This window comes from Numida meleagris, chromosome 12 (assembly GCF_002078875.1).
Source record: "Numida meleagris isolate 19003 breed g44 Domestic line chromosome 12, NumMel1.0, whole genome shotgun sequence".
Lineage (NCBI taxonomy): Eukaryota > Metazoa > Chordata > Aves > Galliformes > Numididae > Numida > Numida meleagris.
In genome coordinates this window covers 9,762,234-9,777,848 of record NC_034420.1, presented here as the reverse complement: position 1 = coordinate 9,777,848, position 15,615 = coordinate 9,762,234, and the positions used below count along the sequence as shown (strand labels likewise).

Here is a 15,615-nt window from a genome sequence, read left to right as displayed (position 1 = left end):
GAGCGCTCGTTGCCCTGCTCGCCGCTGCCCTGCTGGCCGCCGCCGGTGAGTCCCCGCGCGGCAAGGTCACCCGGGAGAGCGGCACCGGTAGGGCGGCGGGTGGGGGGCCCGGAGAGGGGCTGCCCCCGGTACGCGGTGCCCGCTGCCCCCGGTGCGGGGTAACGGAGCATCTTCCTCCGCGCGGTGCTCCGAGCCGGGCGCTGCCGCCCCGCGCCCACGCGTGGCCCCTTGCCCTACGGCTCCGCTCTTCCGTGGGTCGTTGGGCGTCCCAAACGGAGCTGCTCCGTGCGCGGGTCCTCACCCGGTGAGTGCTGTCCGCGCCGGCGTCCGAGCACCGGGCGGGACGCGGGGGACGGGGCTGTCTTCACTCCGGGGGGGGGCTGAGTCTGGGTGGCCGCTGCGTGGGGTCCGTGGGGCTGCGTGGGTGTCGCTGCAGCCCGGCTGCTCCCCATGTGCCGCACGCACGGACGGGAGCTGCTGTGCCGGCTCACTCCCCCCCCCAAACGGCGGACAGGGGGCTGCGGGCGGGAGGGAGGTGCCGGTGGTGGCGGCTCCTGGCAGGTGTCACGTTAGCCTGAAAGTGGCGGCTGCAGACAAAGGACCGAGCTGGGGGAGGGGAGCTGCGCCCGAGCTGGACGTGCGCTCTGCGGGGGGGGGGCACGGGGTAGGGGGGGTCCTCTGCAGCCTGGGGTCCCGGCCACCACCCCGCTGCCACCACAGACGTCCCCTCGCCTGGAATCGATGCGCGGAACAGGCGCGGCGGCAGCCGGTTGGGCTGAGTGGGCACGCACCCCGCACTATGGGGGGGGGCACGTCCTTCCTAGCCGGGCACCCCGCACCCAGTCCTCCTCTCACGGCCCCATCCGCAGAGGGACGCTGCAGAGCCGGCACGGCGGGTGGCACGCTGCCCCACGGCTGCGGCCCCTTTGGGCGCAGAGCAGCGCATTCGCAGGGTGCCGCGGCACCAGCGCCCGGCGGGGCACGGAGCACGGCCGTCCCCACGGCACCGCGGGACCCACAGATGGAGGACAGAGGAGGTGCTGGGACGGCGGCTGCGCCCCGTGCTGGGTGTGCAGTGGGAGATCCGGGCAGCCGGGGGGTGGCGGTGCCAGCGCTGGTGCGGGGTAGCGCGTTGCGGGAGCTCACCCGTCACCACCGCTCTCTTGGCAGGCAGCTCACAGCCGGCCGCGGCGCGACGGAGCCCAGCACCTGCGCGTCCGTTGCTCGGCACAGGGGGCCGGGCCTCGGCGCTCCGGGCACCCCTCTAGTCCGGCACGGCGCGGCACCCCTTCCCGGAGGTGCTGGGGGATTTGGGTACCCAGGTGCCCGCGCGGGAACCCTGCCTGCAGCCACGGAGCACTGTCCTCAGACCTCACGCTGCTCCCGGTGCCCGCAGGGATTCACAGGAGCGGCCGCACAGGCTGGGGCTCATCCATGGGCAGCAGGGCAGGGCCAGCACCAAGCTGTCAGGGCTGCGCTGCCCAGCCGCTGCTCCGGAGGGTGGGCACAGACGGAGGCAGAATCCTTCCCATCACTGCCCGAGAACCCTTTCCCTTCCTCTTGGCACCCCCCTTCCAGGGACCTCCGGGGCACAGCCTCACCCCCCCAGCTCGGTGCATCCCACAGAGGGCTCAGCACCGGGGCAGGCAGCAGGGCAGCGCTGGTGCTCGTGGGGCAGCCGGGAAGCTGCCGTGCCAGCTGTCAGCGCGAGCGCGGCAGACGCAACCTGCCCAGGGCTGTTTGTTCTGGCTGGGTGCCACGCGGGGCTGGCACTACATCAAACCTGGCGGAGCCTGGCAGGTGCCGGTGGGAGGGGTCGGGGCGCTGCTGGTGATGCCTGGGGCTGGGCCGTGGGTGCTGTCCCACCTGGGGCCGCCCAGGTGTCGGCGCCTGGGGGTGTCAGTGTGGGGATCGCACACCGCATGCGTCCCATGCTCGGTGCCTGCCCTGCTCTGGTTGTTGGCACCGTGGCTGCTCCTGCGTGCTGTGTGCTGCCCTGCAGATAGGGCACGTGGGGATCTCTTCCCCATCCTAGGGGGGTTCTCAGGTCACGGCGCCTTCCCTCCCGGTCCCAGGGCTGTGGCATGCTGGGGCTGCAGGTCACAGCTGTATGGGCACGGACCTGTGGGTGGGATGGGGCCGGACTTGGTGCCGGGACCGTGTGTGTCCTGCCACCCAGCTCCCCTCCCGCTGCAACCAGGGCTGAGGGTGACCTTGACGCTCCTCCCGGCAGGGACAGAGCGCGCTTTGCTCTTCACTGTCAGTTAAAGGAGAGCCAGAAAAGCCACTTGGCTCACCCGGGTCAGGTTCCATCCTCAACACAGCCTGGTGCCAGCATGGGCTAGGGCAGTCCCCAGGCACCGTATCAAGCTGGCACCCTCTCCCCATGCAGTGCTCCCATTGCTGCTTGTGGGGCTGGCACGGCATAAGTCCTGCTGTGGGATAGGGGCCAGGGAGGCACCCAGGAGCGGAGCTCTGTGGGTGCCATAGTGCAGTGGCTGAGATGCTTCAGTGTGCCTATGGCGTGGGCACGCGCTGGGCCGCGTTGGCGGTGCGAGGGTGCAGCCTGCAGAGCTGTGCCCACACTGGCACATGCTAATTGCATGTAATGGAGAGAGCGTTATCAGCTAAAATCCGTAATTAGGCTGTTCCATTGTCATGCAAACCCGCCTGACTAATTCATTCATAACAACCGCACGCTTAATCAGCGCCCAGACGCTGCCACGCGCTTGCCAGGAGCTGGGCACACCGTGATCCCCTCCTGCAGCGCTGCAGGACATGGCTGCGGGGCTGGCTGGCACCTGTAGGGCACACTCCTGCCCGGCGTTGGCGTCCAACCCCGCTGGCTCTGTTCCCAGACAGGACTGGCACTGCCACTTCAGCCCCCGCCCGAGGGGACCCCATCTTCGGGCTGTGCTGGCACCCTTTGGCACAGCGTCCTCTGCCCCCCGGCCACCCTCCTTCCCCTGGTTTAGGCGGGTGCAATCAGCGGCAATTATCGCTTTAATTACCTGCTGCTGGGGTGCAGGCCGGGCGCCTGCAAAGTGCGAGGAAATCTTTCATTTTAATGGAGTGCCAGGCCTGGCGCGGGGCACGATTTATGGGGCTCCAGCTGGGGATTTAATTTGCCGGCTGCAGAGCCCACTGTGATGTGGAGAGATCCCCGGGGGGGGGCACAGCTGGAGGGGGCAGGGGCTGGCAGCCGGGTCCCCAGCCTGCTGTGGTGACAGGGGGGCTGTGTATTAGGGACGGGGGTGGCACGGGGCTGTGTGTCGGGGACAGGGGTGACATGGGGCTGGTGGCGCTGCTGCAGCCACCCGTGGGCAGCCCGTCCTCGCCAAGAGCACTCTGACCTTCCCGTGTCTCCTCGCAGCAGCTGTGTGTGCAGGGCGGCCGCCAGGGTGCTGGGTGAAGGAGTGCCCACATCCCCCATCGGCACAGGGAGCACCCGGCCCTGCAGCACCCCAAGGTCCCGTGTCCAGGCCCCGGCACGCTGCCCCTTCATTAGGCTGCTGGTGCACTCGTTAGCCCACGTGGGTGGGGGATAATTGATAATAAAGCCCTGCCTAATGCACTAGGTTTACTGGCGGTGATTTATCAAGCCGCCGTCCCAATTACCCGCTCTGCTGCTGAGACGGCGGCTGCTCGGGGCCGTGCTCCCTACACCGCAGTGGGGTGCTAGGGGGGAGCAGGACCCACAATCCCCCCCATCCCCGTCCCCCATCCTCCCTGAAGTTAGGCGGCTCTGCTTGCCAAGGTGACATGAGCATCTCTCCTGTTTCCATGGTGACGCAGCAGCAGGTGAGCGCGAGGCCGAGCGCGCAGTGTGGGAGCCCAGCGCACACGTGGGGTGTCCGTGGTGCTCAGCGTGCCCGCGGCGGGGGCTGCCAGGGGTCTGTGAGGGGCGTGCAGTGCTCCGGGTGCTCGTGGCACATGGGATGCTCACAGTGCGTGGGACCCCACTGGTGTGCGGGGTGCCCTGATGGCATTTGGGGTGGCCGTGCTTGGGGTGTCCGAGGTGCAGGGAGAGTAATGGCTGCTCGGGGTGCCTGCGAGGCTTGGGGTGCTCGTGCTGCACGCAGCACCCACACCATGGCTGCCCTGCCTCATGGCTCCAGCCCCGCTGAAACCCTTCGGTGCCATTGCTGTGCTGTGGCAGTGCTCTGCTGGTGCCAGCGGCAGGATGGCATTGCCCCCCCCCAGGGCTCCATGTGCTGCATTGTGCTCGGTGCCCATCCCTGTGGTCTGCTGCCCATGCTCTCACCCTGCCTACCCCCATTGCGGGGGTGGTTGGAGGGGCTCCTGGGATGCTACCTCCCACGCCCCTCCACGCAGCCGGGATGGACAAAAGCCCAGCTTGGAGCTTGCCGGCCATGTTCCGCGGGCAATGAAAGGCAGGTCTCCAGAGCCCCGCTCACCCATTCACCGGCATGCCAGCCACAGCCCAGCAGCGTGATTGCTGTGCAGAGGCAAAGTGGTGATTTCATCCGTATTTGGCGCTGGATCACTGTTCTGCCCAGCACAGCCCCAGGGGTGCTTGGGTGCGGGGTGTAAGGAGTACCCGTGGGATGAGCCGTGGGGACCGCAGGGCCCTGTGCCACCGCCAGCACACATGGCCACATTGTGGGGGGGGACTGCAGCCCATGTCCGCACCGTGACCCCCGGGCCGCCCCCAGTCTGTGGCTGGGGGGGTCATTAAAGCAGTGAAATATGAAATGCCTGTCTATCCCGGACAGGGGTTTTAATTAAATTAATTGCTAGTGACATTGTAAAAGTGCTGATGGGGTAATAACCGGCGCGTTATGGCGGCCGTTCATCTTCCCCGAGTAAATGAGCTGCCGCACCTTGCCCGTCCCGGTGGGCATGGCGGCTGGGATCGCTCAGCACCGCTCCCTGCCATAGAGGGACCCCGTCTGCCCGGGGGGAGCAGTGCATGCTGACACCCGGAGGTGGCTCAGCCAGGGCCCGAGGGATGCCCGTGTCCCCCGTGCCCCCCCTGTCCCCGCTGTGTGGGTGGCAGGAGCCCCCGTGCCCCATGCAGCGAGTGGGGGCACAGCGGGCGCATGGGGGGCAGCGGGCGGGTGCCAAACGAAGGCACTTAATTACTGCGCATTCCATCCCATTTAATTGCTTATTAAATTCTAACCAGCCAATTAGCAGCAGCAATTACAGCTTCATTCGGTGACACAATCGCTATTTTATCGTTTGTTAATCAAATGCTTATTTAGGGCCTTGTTTTATTAACTCTCTCTGCAGTGGGTGCCTGCACGGGGCTGGGGACATGGGTACCGCCAGGCCGTGCCACGTGCCCTGTCCCCGGTGTCACCGTCCCCATGGTGTCACCATCCCTGCAGTGTCCCTGCCCTCGTGTGTGGTGCCCGCAGCCCCGGGCAATGCTGAGGGATGCCCAACCCCACCAGGAATGCTGTCCCCACCCTGGGGACACTGGGGACACCGCCAGTCCCCATGTGCCGTGTGTGTGCCCACTCCCAGGAGCCACCGTACCCCGTGGCACAGGAACGGGGTGTGCACCCCATGGCTCCCACCGGGCAGGACGCACTGGGCAGGATGCAGCCCCAGTGACGTACAGGGGGAGGGTGGCGGAGGGCACTGTGCTGTGCCCTGGGGAGAGTGAGCGATGTCCCTTATTGGTCACACTCCATTTGCTTTTCATTAGTGCTAAGTGTGGACATGAGGGATCGGTGTGGGTTCAGTGGGCGCAGCCACCGCGCTGCTCCTTTTGCTGACAGCCGGGGGGGCTGGTGGCATGGTGAGGGGGGGGACGGTTGCAGGACATGGGGACACCGGTGTCCCCAGAAGTGGCCAAACCCCCGTGTCCCCGCAGGCGCCCAGCAGAGCGTGACGGTGGCCAGCCCTGCATCGGGTGCATCCCCTGACCTGCTGCCCCACTTCCTGCTGGAGCCCGATGATGTCTACATCGTGAAGAACAAGGCGGTGAGCCTGGCCTGCCGCGCCACCCCCGCCACCCAGATCTACTTCAAGTGCAACGGGGAGTGGGTGCATCAGGGCGACCACGTCACGCAGCGCAGCACTGACCGCGGCACCGGTGAGCGCTGGCGGCACCGCTTCCCCCGAGCAGCTGCACCCGCGGGCATGGGGAGCCTCCTGCATCGCTTTTGGGGTTGCTCCACCCGGGTGATGTGCCCCGTCCCGTCCTAGGGCTGCCCGTGATGGAGGTGCGCATCGAGATCACCCGCCAGCAAGTGGAGAAGCTCTTCGGTCTGGAGGAGTACTGGTGCCAGTGCGTGGCGTGGAGCTCCTCCGGCACCACCAAGAGCCAGAAGGCCTTCGTGCGCATCGCCTGTGAGTGTGGGGGCAGCCCCAGTGGGTCCCCGTGCGGGACGGGGTCACAGGGTGCCGGATCCCCTCCCTGCTCACCTCTGATCTCCCCAGATCTGCGCAAGAACTTCGAGCAGGAGCCGACGGCCAGGGAGGTGTCCATCGAGCAGGGCGTCGTGCTGCCGTGCCGCCCCCCTGAGGGCATCCCACCCGCCGAGGTGAGCCGGGGGTGATGTGCCGGGGACCCCCACCTGCCCTTTAGTGCCTGGTGACGTCCCCGTGCCCCGCAGGTGGAGTGGCTGCGCAACGAGGAGCTGGTGGACCCGGCGCTGGATGCCAACGTCTTGGTGACGCCGGAGCACAGCCTGGTGCTGCGCCAAGCCCGCCTGGCCGACACCGCCAACTACACCTGCGTGGCCAAAAACATCGTGGCTCGCCGCCGCAGCGCCTCCGCCGCTATCACCGTCTATGGTACAGCCCCGCTGCTCCCTCCCCGCCGTGCCACCCCAGCGTCCCCCGGTGTCCCCCGGCTGACGGGTCCCTCTCCCCGCAGTGAACGGCGGCTGGTCGACGTGGACGCAGTGGTCGGGCTGCAGCACCAGCTGCGGACGGGGCTGGCAGAAGCGGAGCCGGACTTGCACCAACCCCACGCCCCTCAACGGGGGGGCTTTCTGCGAGGGGCAAAACGTGCAGAAAAGCGCCTGCACCACCCTCTGCCCAGGTACCCCTGTGCCCTCCATGGGTCCCGGTCCTGGCGCAGGGGAAGGGGCATGGAGGATGGCGGTGGGGGCTCATGCCCGCTGTGCCCGCAGTGGATGGAGACTGGTCAGAGTGGAGCAAGTGGTCGGTGTGCGGGGCCGAGTGCACACACTGGCGGAGCCGCGAGTGCTCGGAGCCTGCACCCCGCAACGGGGGCCAGGAGTGCCACGGCCCTGAGCTGGAGACCCACAACTGCACCTCCGAGCTGTGCAGCCCCGGTGAGTGTCGTGGAGAGGGCCAGGGGGGGCCCTCAGTGCACCCATGGGGTGCTGATGCTCTGCCCCACGCAGCCACCCCGGGGGCCGAGGACTTGGCGCTGTACGTGGGGCTGATCGCCGTGGCCGTGTGCCTGGTGCTGCTGCTGCTGGTGGGCGTGCTCGTGTACTGCCGCAAGAAGGGCGGCCTGGACGCCGACGTGGCGGACTCCTCCATCCTCACCACTGGTTTCCAGCCCGTCAGCATCAAGCCCAGCAAGGCTGGTGAGTGAGGGCTGTGTGCCCACACTGCTGCTGGGACACCGTGTCCCCCCAGTCCCCAGAGGGTGTCTGGGCCCTGGGTGGGATCTCAGTGTGCCACAGACCCCCAAACACTGGGTAGGAGCTCTGCGCTCCATCTGGTCCCCGGGAAGTGACCGAGTGCCCTGTGGGGACTCATAGGGTCAGTGCTTTGTGTCCCCAGAGCTGCAGGAAGGCGCTCTGTGCCCTATAGGGTCCCTGGGAAGTGGCTGAGTGCCTTCTGGGCACTATGTTATAGGGTCAGTGCATTGCATCCCCAAGGCCCCTGGCTGCAGGGCTCTGTGCCCTATAGGGTCCCATCCAGGTGGACCCCCAGGGGTGCCCATGCCCCATGCAACAGCACCAGCCCCACGGCCCCGCTCTGTGCCGCAGACAACCTGCTCACCATCCAGCCCGACCTCAGCACCGCCACCATGACCTACCAGGGCTCGCTGTGCCCGCGCCAGGATGGCCCCGCCAAGCTCCAGCTCCCCAACGGGCACCTGCTGAGCCCTCTGGGTGCGGGGCGGCACACGCTGCACCACAGCTCGCCCGCCGCCGAGGGAGCTGACTTCGTGGCCCGGCTCTCCACCCAGAGCTATTTCCGCTCGCTGCCCCGCGGCACCGCCAACATGGCCTACGGCACCTTCAACTTCCTGGGGGGGCGGCTCATGATCCCCAACACAGGTACGGCGGGCGCTGGGGGACCGTGGGGCGCCGGGGATGAGCTCAGCATCCCCATCCCACAGGTGTCAGCTTGCTGATCCCTCCCGATGCCATCCCCCGAGGGAAGATCTACGAGGTGTACCTGACGCTGCACAAGCACGAGGAGGTGAGGTAGGTGCTGGGGCTGCCGAGCGATGGGGCTATGGGGCTGCCCACCGCGCTGAGCCCAAACCCAGCTCCGTGCCCTCCCCCAGGCTGCCAGACACTGCCGAGCCCCAGCTCGTGGGGCTGTAGGGCTGCCCACCGCACCAAACCCATCCCAACCCTACGTCCCCCCACCTCCAGGCTGCCCCTTGCCGGCTGCCAGACGCTGCTGAGCCCCATCGTCAGCTGCGGCCCCCCCGGCGTGCTGCTCACCCGCCCCGCCATCCTGGCCATGGGGCACTGCGTGGAGGCGGGCGCTGAGCACTGGAGCCTGCGGCTCAAGAAGCAGTCGTGCGAGGGGACGTGGGAGGTGAGCAGCCACCGGGGCGGGGGTCCCAACTAGCGGGGAGGGAGGGGGTCCCTGTGCTCACTCCCGCGTCTTGGTGCCGCAGGACGTGCTGCAGCTGGGCGCCGAGCCGCGCACCGAGCTGTACTACTGCCAGCTGGAGGCACAGGCGTGCTACATCTTCACGGAGCAGCTGGGCCGCTTCGCGCTGGTGGGCGAGTCGCTCAGCATGGCGGCCTCCAAGCGCCTCAAGCTGGTCCTCTTCGCGCCCACCGCCTGCCCCTCGCTCGAGTACAACATCCGCGTCTACTGCCTCAGCGACACGCAGGACGCGCTGAAGGTATTGGGATGTGATAAGGGAGGGGGGGGCTCTGCCGCCCCCGGGCCCTGCCCCACGCTGTGTGCGCACGCAGGAGGTGATGCAGCTGGAGAAGCAGATGGGGGGGCAGCTGATCGGGGCCCCCCGCGTGCTGCACTTCAAGGACAGCTACCACAACCTGCGGCTCTCCATCCACGACATGCCCAGCTCCCTCTGGAAGAGCAAGCTGCTCGCCAGCTACCAGGTAAGGAGAACACGGCCAGGGGGCCCGCTGCAGCACCCGGAGCCGTGACCGCCGGCGGTGCCCCGCTGCAGGAGATCCCCTTCTACCACATCTGGAGCGGGCTGCAGCCCTACCTGCACTGCACCTTCACCCTGGAGCGCCTCAGCCCCAGCACCTGCGAGCTGGCCTGCAAGATCTGGATCTGGCAGGTGGAGGGCGATGGGCAGAGCTTCACCATCAACTGCAACATCGCCAAGGTGAGGGCATGGCACGGGGACACCCCGGCACCCTCGGGCTGTGCTCACCCCATGGCGCTTCCCTTATAGGACACGAGGTTTTCGGACTGGCTGGTCCCCGACAGCGAGGTGGGCTCCCCGGCCCTGGTGGGTCCCAGTGCCTTCAAGATCCCCTTCCTCATCCGCCAGAAGATCATCAGCAGCCTGGACACACCGTGCGCCCGCGGGGCCGACTGGAGGACGCTGGCCCAGAAACTCAACCTTGACAGGTGGGATGGGTTCAGAGACGCGGAGGCGACGTCTGCCCTCATCCTGTACTCTGGCACCCATGGGAATGGGGCGGTGCTGACGGCGGGGCCATCCCCCTCCCCACACCCCAATGCCATCCCTCTGCCCCACAGCCATGTCAGCTTCTACGCCTCCAAGCCCAGCCCCACGGCCATGATCCTCAACCTGTGGGAGGCCCGGCACTTCCCCAATGGCAACCTCTCGCAGCTGGCCGCTGCCGTGGCTGAGGTGGGCAAGCAGGACGGTGCCCTCTTCGCCGTGTCTGAGGCCGAGTGCTGAGTTCCTGGGCTCTGTGGGGCAGGGTGGGGGGCCCCGGCCGGCCCCTGGGCCCCACTGCTGCCCCACAGCCCCAGCCTGTGCCCTCATGGCGCTGGGGGGCCGGGCAGGGTGCCGTGTGTGCGTGGTGCGTGCGGTGCCGTCGTGCTGTCTGCGCTTGGGGCCGGGCGGCCCCGGGCCCCGTGCCGTGTTGTGTAAAGACCGTTTTTTTAATTCTGTATTAAGTGCATTCAAGTATTTACACTTGGCCTTATGTACATAGCGGTGCCGCGGGGCGGGGGGGTCTGGCGGACGTGAATGTAAATAAATTCAATATATATTGCTACGCGGGGCTCTGTGCTGTGCCCCGGTCCCAAAACACCCATCCTCGGGACCCACAGGTGCAGAGCAAAGCGTTTTATTGTAGGGAGGAGAGGTCGGCCCCACGGCAGGCCACCGCCGCCACCAGCGCAGCCCCTTTCCCCGAGCCGTCCTCCGACTGCATGAAGGTGACATTGCAGCGGGGCGCGAGTTCCTGCAGCATCTGCTGGAGGTTCCGGGAGAAGCTGTGGGGAATGACAGAGGCTGAGTGCCAATGGGGCTGCCCTACACCCCCCATAGGGCACGGGTACCCCGTGGGCGCGCTCACTGTGGGTGCATCTTGTACAAGGTGCCATCCACCCCCACGGTGACAGTCAGCTGCTCCAGGCCGCGGCTCTCCCGCATCTTCTCCACCACGGCGGCCATCCCCGCAGCACAGAGGTGTGCGGCACGCAGGGACACGGTCTCGCACACCTCCCGCACCAGCACGCTGTCCTCGAAGCTGGCGTCCAGCTCCAGGTTGCTCAGGATGCCCTGCACCTGCAGGAGGGCCAGCCCGGGGCTGCCCCCGCCCAGGGCTGCTGTGAGCGACGCCGTCACCGCCACCACGTGGCGTGTCCCCCCCAGGGTGCTGCCTGGAGACCTGGGTTACGGGAACACATGGGATCCCGGCACTTACGTCTCAATGGTGGAAAGGAACTTGGTCTGGAAGATGTCTTTGCGCTGCAGCTTGTCGGATGGCTTGCCGCGGAACAGGACCTGCTCCTCCACCATTGCCAGCAGGACGTACCGCACGATCTCACCCAGGTACATGCCACTGATGAGCTTCTCAAACCTGCCCCAGGCACAGCCCCGCTGCCTCGGTGTCCCCCAGCGCCCCACGGCGCCCTGCCCACCCCGCAGCCGTCACCCACCTCTGCCTGCCTGCGTTGATGCTTTTCTCATCCACCAGCTGGTCGAAGCTGGTGAAGAAGCCGTCCAGGCAGCCGTTGTCCCCGAAGGCGCCCCACTCCATGTTGATGCACATGCGGCCCTCGTCCCCCTCCACGGTGCCCACCTTCGCCATCTCCTCCATGTAGCAGGTGTTGGTCCCCGTCCCTGCAGCCCAGCACCGGTGTCTCTCACCAGTCCCAGCCTGGCACCCACAGCCACGTGATACGGGGCAAGCAGTGGGGGACCGTCAGGGGGCAGGGGTGTTCCTCACCCACAATGAGGCCAATTTCACATTTGGGGTCATGGTACCCACAGGCCATCATGGTCCCCACAGTGTCATTCACCACAGCCACCACCTTCAGCCCTACGTGCTGCAAACAGGAGATGGGGACACGTGGCTCAGCGGCACCCAGGCGGCTCTGCCAGGTGTCACCAGCAGCGTGCAGGGCGGCACCACCGGGCCCAGGGGACGGATCCCCAGCCCTCTCCCACCGATTTGCGCTGTGCAGCCTCCCGCAGCAGCTGGACCACGTCCTGCCCTACGCAGCCGGAGGCGCTGAAGCCTTTGGTCCAGTTCAGCAGCACAGCCTGTAGGGAGAGGAGCAGGGCAGCCCCCGCGGGCAGCATCCCACCCCAGCACCCTCCCCACGCCCCGGGGCTGGAGCCACCCCCTCACCTTGTCCAGGCCCAGCTGCTGGCAGGGGAAGGAGAAGGTGAAGCCGAGTGGCAGCACCTGACCCATCAGCTCCTGCTTCGTCTGGAAGTCCACAATGCACTCGACGATGTGGTCGAAGAGCTGTGGGGAGAGGTTGTGGTCAGGATGGGGGGATGCAGGGTGGGGGAATCTCTCCCACCCCATGTGTGGTGACACAGAGGCAGCTCCCAGCCCTCGCCCCGTCCCCGCGTGCTGCCCCACCTCCTTGCCCGTGCCCTGCATGACGGCCGTGGGGATGACGTAGATCTCGCTGGCCATGTGGATGTCCTGAGTCACACGCACCACCAGCACGCGGAAATTGGTCCCTCCCAGGTCCAGGGCCAGGAATTCTCCTCTCTCTGTGGGGAGCATATAGGGGATGCGAGCAGGACCACAGACCCCCCAGCAGAACCCTTCCCTGTACCCCATCCCTCACCGGTGCCGTCGGGCGTGTGGCACACATAGGTGGGCAGCATGCGGAGGGAGGACTCAGCGTTACTCTCCCGGTCCAACCCGCGCTCCATCTCCTGCTTCATCAGTGCCTGCACGCGCTCCAGGTCGGCACGGCTGAGCCGCAGCGGGGCCAGCAGCTGCTCCACCTTGCGCTGCTGTGCTGCCAGGCGCAGAGCCACCGCTGTCACCACAGCTGCCCCCAGCCCGCTGCCATCAGCCGAGGGCATGAGAGTGGCCGTGCACTCAGGGGCCAGCAGCCCCACCACGCTGCGCAGGATCTCACCAAACCTACAGGCAGGAAGAGGACGGTGAGGGCCAGGCACAAGGCATACTGTGGCCAGAAGCCCGATGTCCCCTCACCTGGTGCTGTTGCAGTAGAGCCCGCCGTCCACCCCCACGTTGACCACCAGCCGCTCCTGTTGCCGGCTGCGGCACATGTGGCTGAGCACGGCAGCCAGCCCCGTGGCACTGAGCGCGGCGGCGCGGCTCATCACCGCCCGGCACAGCTGCTGCACCCGGCAGCAGTCCCGCTCGCTGGGCTGCAGCCCCAGAGCCTCCAGCACGACCTGAGCCTTGGCCATGCCGTTCTCGTTGCTGCAAGGGAGAAGAAGCACACCGGGTCATGGAGCTGATTGCTTGGGGAAGGGGCACTCATCTGCAGCTCCGGGCACTCACTCCATGATCTCCAGGACCTGCTGGGTCGTCAGCACGCCTTTGGTCGCCAGGCTGGAGGTGTTTCTCCCAATGAAGAGCGCTTGGTCGGAGGCCAGCATGAGCATGGCGTGCCGCACAATCTCCCCCAAGTACAGGCTGCCCACCAGCTTCTCAAACCTGTGTACAGCAGGGGAGTCAGCCCCCTCCCCGGGCACGGCCCTCAGCCCTTTGGGAGCGGCACGATGGCACGACACAACGTGCCCATGGGGAGCTCCAGGACCCTTTCCTAGCAGCGCACCTCCTCTCTCCGGGGTTGGAGGACTCCTGGTCCACACGGTGGTCATAGGGGGTCAGCACGTCGTCCAGCGCGCCGTCATCCCCCAGACAGCCCCACTCACTGTTGACACACATCCGCCCACTGGTCACCTCCGCCATCTCCAGGAGGTGTGACTCGGCCATGAAGCAGCAGTTGGTGCCTGAACCTGCAGGGTCGAGGAGGGCTGAGCACCACTGCAGCCCCCAGCCCCATCACAGCCCCCTGCCCTTCTGCTCACCCACAACCAAGGCGATCTCGCAGGGTTTCTCCCGCGTGCTGCACGTCATCATGGTGCCCACCGTGTTGTTCAGCAGGGCCACCACATCCACGTGGTGGAGCTGCCCGGGAGCGAGGCACCATCAGCCCCTCTGCGCGGGACAGCTCCCCCCAGCCGGGACCCCCCCCCCCAGCGCCTACCTCCTGTTTGCTGATGGCCGCCTGCAGCAGCTGCACCACGTCCCTCCCCTCCACGTCGCTGCATCGGAAGCCCTTGGACCAGGAGATGAGTTCTGCCTGCGGAGAGCACGTGGACGAGGCGTCGTCACCCGGCCCAGCAGAGAGCAGAGGCGGCGGCAGCGCAGGGCTGAGCCCACCTTGTCCAGCCCCGTCTGCCTGCAGCTGAACGGGAAGACGAAGCCCAGGGGCAGGCGGTGCTGCGGGTTGCCGATTTCCTCCAGGAAACCCTTCACGCATTGCGCGATGAAGTCAAAGAGCTGCGAAAGCACGGCACGGGTGGGCAGCCGCTCTCCCGCTCCCGGGAGCCCCCGGCGCCTCGCCCGCCTCCCGTACCGCTTCTCCGGAGCCCTGCGGGACGTCCCCCGGCATCTCGAAGACGCGGTACAACACCTGCGGGCTCTGCTTTCCGTCGCCCGCGAGGGTGACCCAGAGAGTGCGGACGTGGCTCTGGCGCAGCTCCGCCACCAGCACGTCGCCCTTCTCTACAGAGGAGCGCAGACAGGCAGCATCAGGCAGACCCCAGCTACCCAGCCCCACGGCCGCTCCCCGCCCCGTCCCGGTGACGCCCGCCCACGGTGCGGGCAGCAGTTCCCAGCAGGGAGCACCGCAGGGGGCGAGGGAAGGGGCTCCCAGCCTCGCAGGGGCAGCTCCCGGCCCCGTGAGCAGCGCCAGGATCACGTTCCCGTCGCACCCATCCCCGGCACCGCGCCCAGCGGAGCCGTCTCACCGGTGCCATCGGGCGTGGAGCAGATGAAGGTGGGCAGCATCCGCATGGTGGAACGCGCCTGGCCCTGCTGGCTCAGCCCCAGCTCCAGGGCCTCCAGCACGCGGCCCTTCACCTCCCGCAGCTTCTCCAGCGTCAGGGTGAGCGCCAGCAGTGCCCGTTGCACCTGGGGACGGCTCGTTAGGGCTGAGGACGACTCTCCACGCACGCGAGGCAGGGACGGGGCTTACCGGCGTGCAGGAGGGGCCCCTGTCCTGGGCTCCCAGCTGGAGACTCCCCGGGGGCCTGCACGGAGGGAGCGATGGCAGCGCTGAGCCCCGGCTGAACCCCCGCACCGGCGCTGGGGGTCCCCACCCCGGCTGCGCCTCCCCACCTCCCCTCCGCATCCCAGCCGCACGAATCCATCGCACTGGGGCCTTGCGGCGTCCCGCGGTCGCTGTCCCGACCCGGCAGCCGGGGGTAGAGGGCACAGCTGCGCCCCACGATGGCGATGGGGCCGGGGCCGCTGTCGGGGCCGAGCGCTGAAGGGTGCAGATCCCACATCACCGTGCCCACGCACCTGCAAGAGGCCGGAGGGTGGTGTGTCCCCGGGGAGGGGACGTTCAAACCAAGTGGGGGGGAGGGGGGAGGCAAAAGGAGGGACCCCGCTTTCTCCCCGCTGCCCACCCCGCAGCCCCTCACCGGTTCAGGGTGGGCATGGGGGGCAGCCGGCCCCTCTCCTCGGGGCCCGCCCCCCGCCACTGGAAGGCGATGGAGCCGCGGGCGGGGGCACCGCGCTCTCGGGGGTCGGGCTGGGGGGCACCGCGCCGCATGGGGCCGGGTATGGCGGGGCCGGAGGGGTCCGGCGGTGCTGATGGAGCTGGGGTGGGGGATGGGGGGAGGGCGGTTGCTAACGCCGCTCCCCGTTGCCTCGGCAACAGATGCGGAACTCGCGGCCCCCCCCGCCCGCCATTGGGCGGCCCGCACAGCCCCCGGCCAATGGGGGCCCACCGCCCCGCGAGCGGCACGGGGACGGCGGGGACGCGGGGCACGCG

At 67.9% G+C, this 15,615-nt stretch overlaps 2 protein-coding genes across 10 annotated transcripts in view; one reads left to right on the top strand and one right to left on the bottom strand.

The window, feature by feature from the left end:
* UNC5A (unc-5 netrin receptor A) overlaps positions 1-10,376 on the top strand; it is a 13,281-nt gene extending 2,905 nt beyond the window's left edge. Inside the window, exons 2-17 of the mRNA XM_021410847.1 lie at positions 4-45; positions 5,846-6,067; positions 6,181-6,324; positions 6,415-6,518; positions 6,591-6,771; positions 6,854-7,021; positions 7,113-7,277; positions 7,350-7,538; positions 7,947-8,240; positions 8,303-8,390; positions 8,565-8,733; positions 8,816-9,049; positions 9,123-9,272; positions 9,344-9,508; positions 9,578-9,756; positions 9,889-10,376. Coding sequence (XP_021266522.1) covers positions 4-45; positions 5,846-6,067; positions 6,181-6,324; positions 6,415-6,518; positions 6,591-6,771; positions 6,854-7,021; positions 7,113-7,277; positions 7,350-7,538; positions 7,947-8,240; positions 8,303-8,390; positions 8,565-8,733; positions 8,816-9,049; positions 9,123-9,272; positions 9,344-9,508; positions 9,578-9,756; positions 9,889-10,054 — 2,660 coding nt within the window. The 3' untranslated portion in view covers positions 10,055-10,376. The remainder of the gene's footprint in view (positions 1-3; positions 46-5,845; positions 6,068-6,180; positions 6,325-6,414; positions 6,519-6,590; positions 6,772-6,853; positions 7,022-7,112; positions 7,278-7,349; positions 7,539-7,946; positions 8,241-8,302; positions 8,391-8,564; positions 8,734-8,815; positions 9,050-9,122; positions 9,273-9,343; positions 9,509-9,577; positions 9,757-9,888) is intronic.
* Positions 10,432-15,615, bottom strand: part of LOC110405141 (hexokinase-3-like) — a 38,985-nt gene continuing 33,801 nt past the window's right edge. For 8 of the 9 annotated variants that reach the window (XM_021410128.1, XM_021410129.1, XM_021410130.1 and 5 more), the window contains 20 exons: positions 15,263-15,440; positions 14,955-15,140; positions 14,812-14,866; positions 14,585-14,747; positions 14,191-14,339; positions 13,995-14,114; positions 13,819-13,914; positions 13,640-13,739; positions 13,384-13,567; positions 13,107-13,262; positions 12,792-13,025; positions 12,415-12,719; positions 12,201-12,337; positions 11,961-12,080; positions 11,777-11,872; positions 11,556-11,655; positions 11,266-11,449; positions 11,031-11,186; positions 10,680-10,913; positions 10,432-10,596 (listed from right to left, as the gene is read on the bottom strand). In XM_021410128.1, the coding sequence (XP_021265803.1) occupies positions 10,449-10,596; positions 10,680-10,913; positions 11,031-11,186; positions 11,266-11,449; positions 11,556-11,655; positions 11,777-11,872; positions 11,961-12,080; positions 12,201-12,337; positions 12,415-12,719; positions 12,792-13,025; positions 13,107-13,262; positions 13,384-13,567; positions 13,640-13,739; positions 13,819-13,914; positions 13,995-14,114; positions 14,191-14,339; positions 14,585-14,747; positions 14,812-14,866; positions 14,955-15,140; positions 15,263-15,440 (3,101 nt within the window). In that variant the 3' untranslated portion in view covers positions 10,432-10,448. The remainder of the gene's footprint in view (positions 10,597-10,679; positions 10,914-11,030; positions 11,187-11,265; positions 11,450-11,555; positions 11,656-11,776; positions 11,873-11,960; positions 12,081-12,200; positions 12,338-12,414; positions 12,720-12,791; positions 13,026-13,106; positions 13,263-13,383; positions 13,568-13,639; positions 13,740-13,818; positions 13,915-13,994; positions 14,115-14,190; positions 14,340-14,584; positions 14,748-14,811; positions 14,867-14,954; positions 15,141-15,262; positions 15,441-15,615) is intronic. The other variant, XM_021410137.1, reaches the window with a different exon arrangement.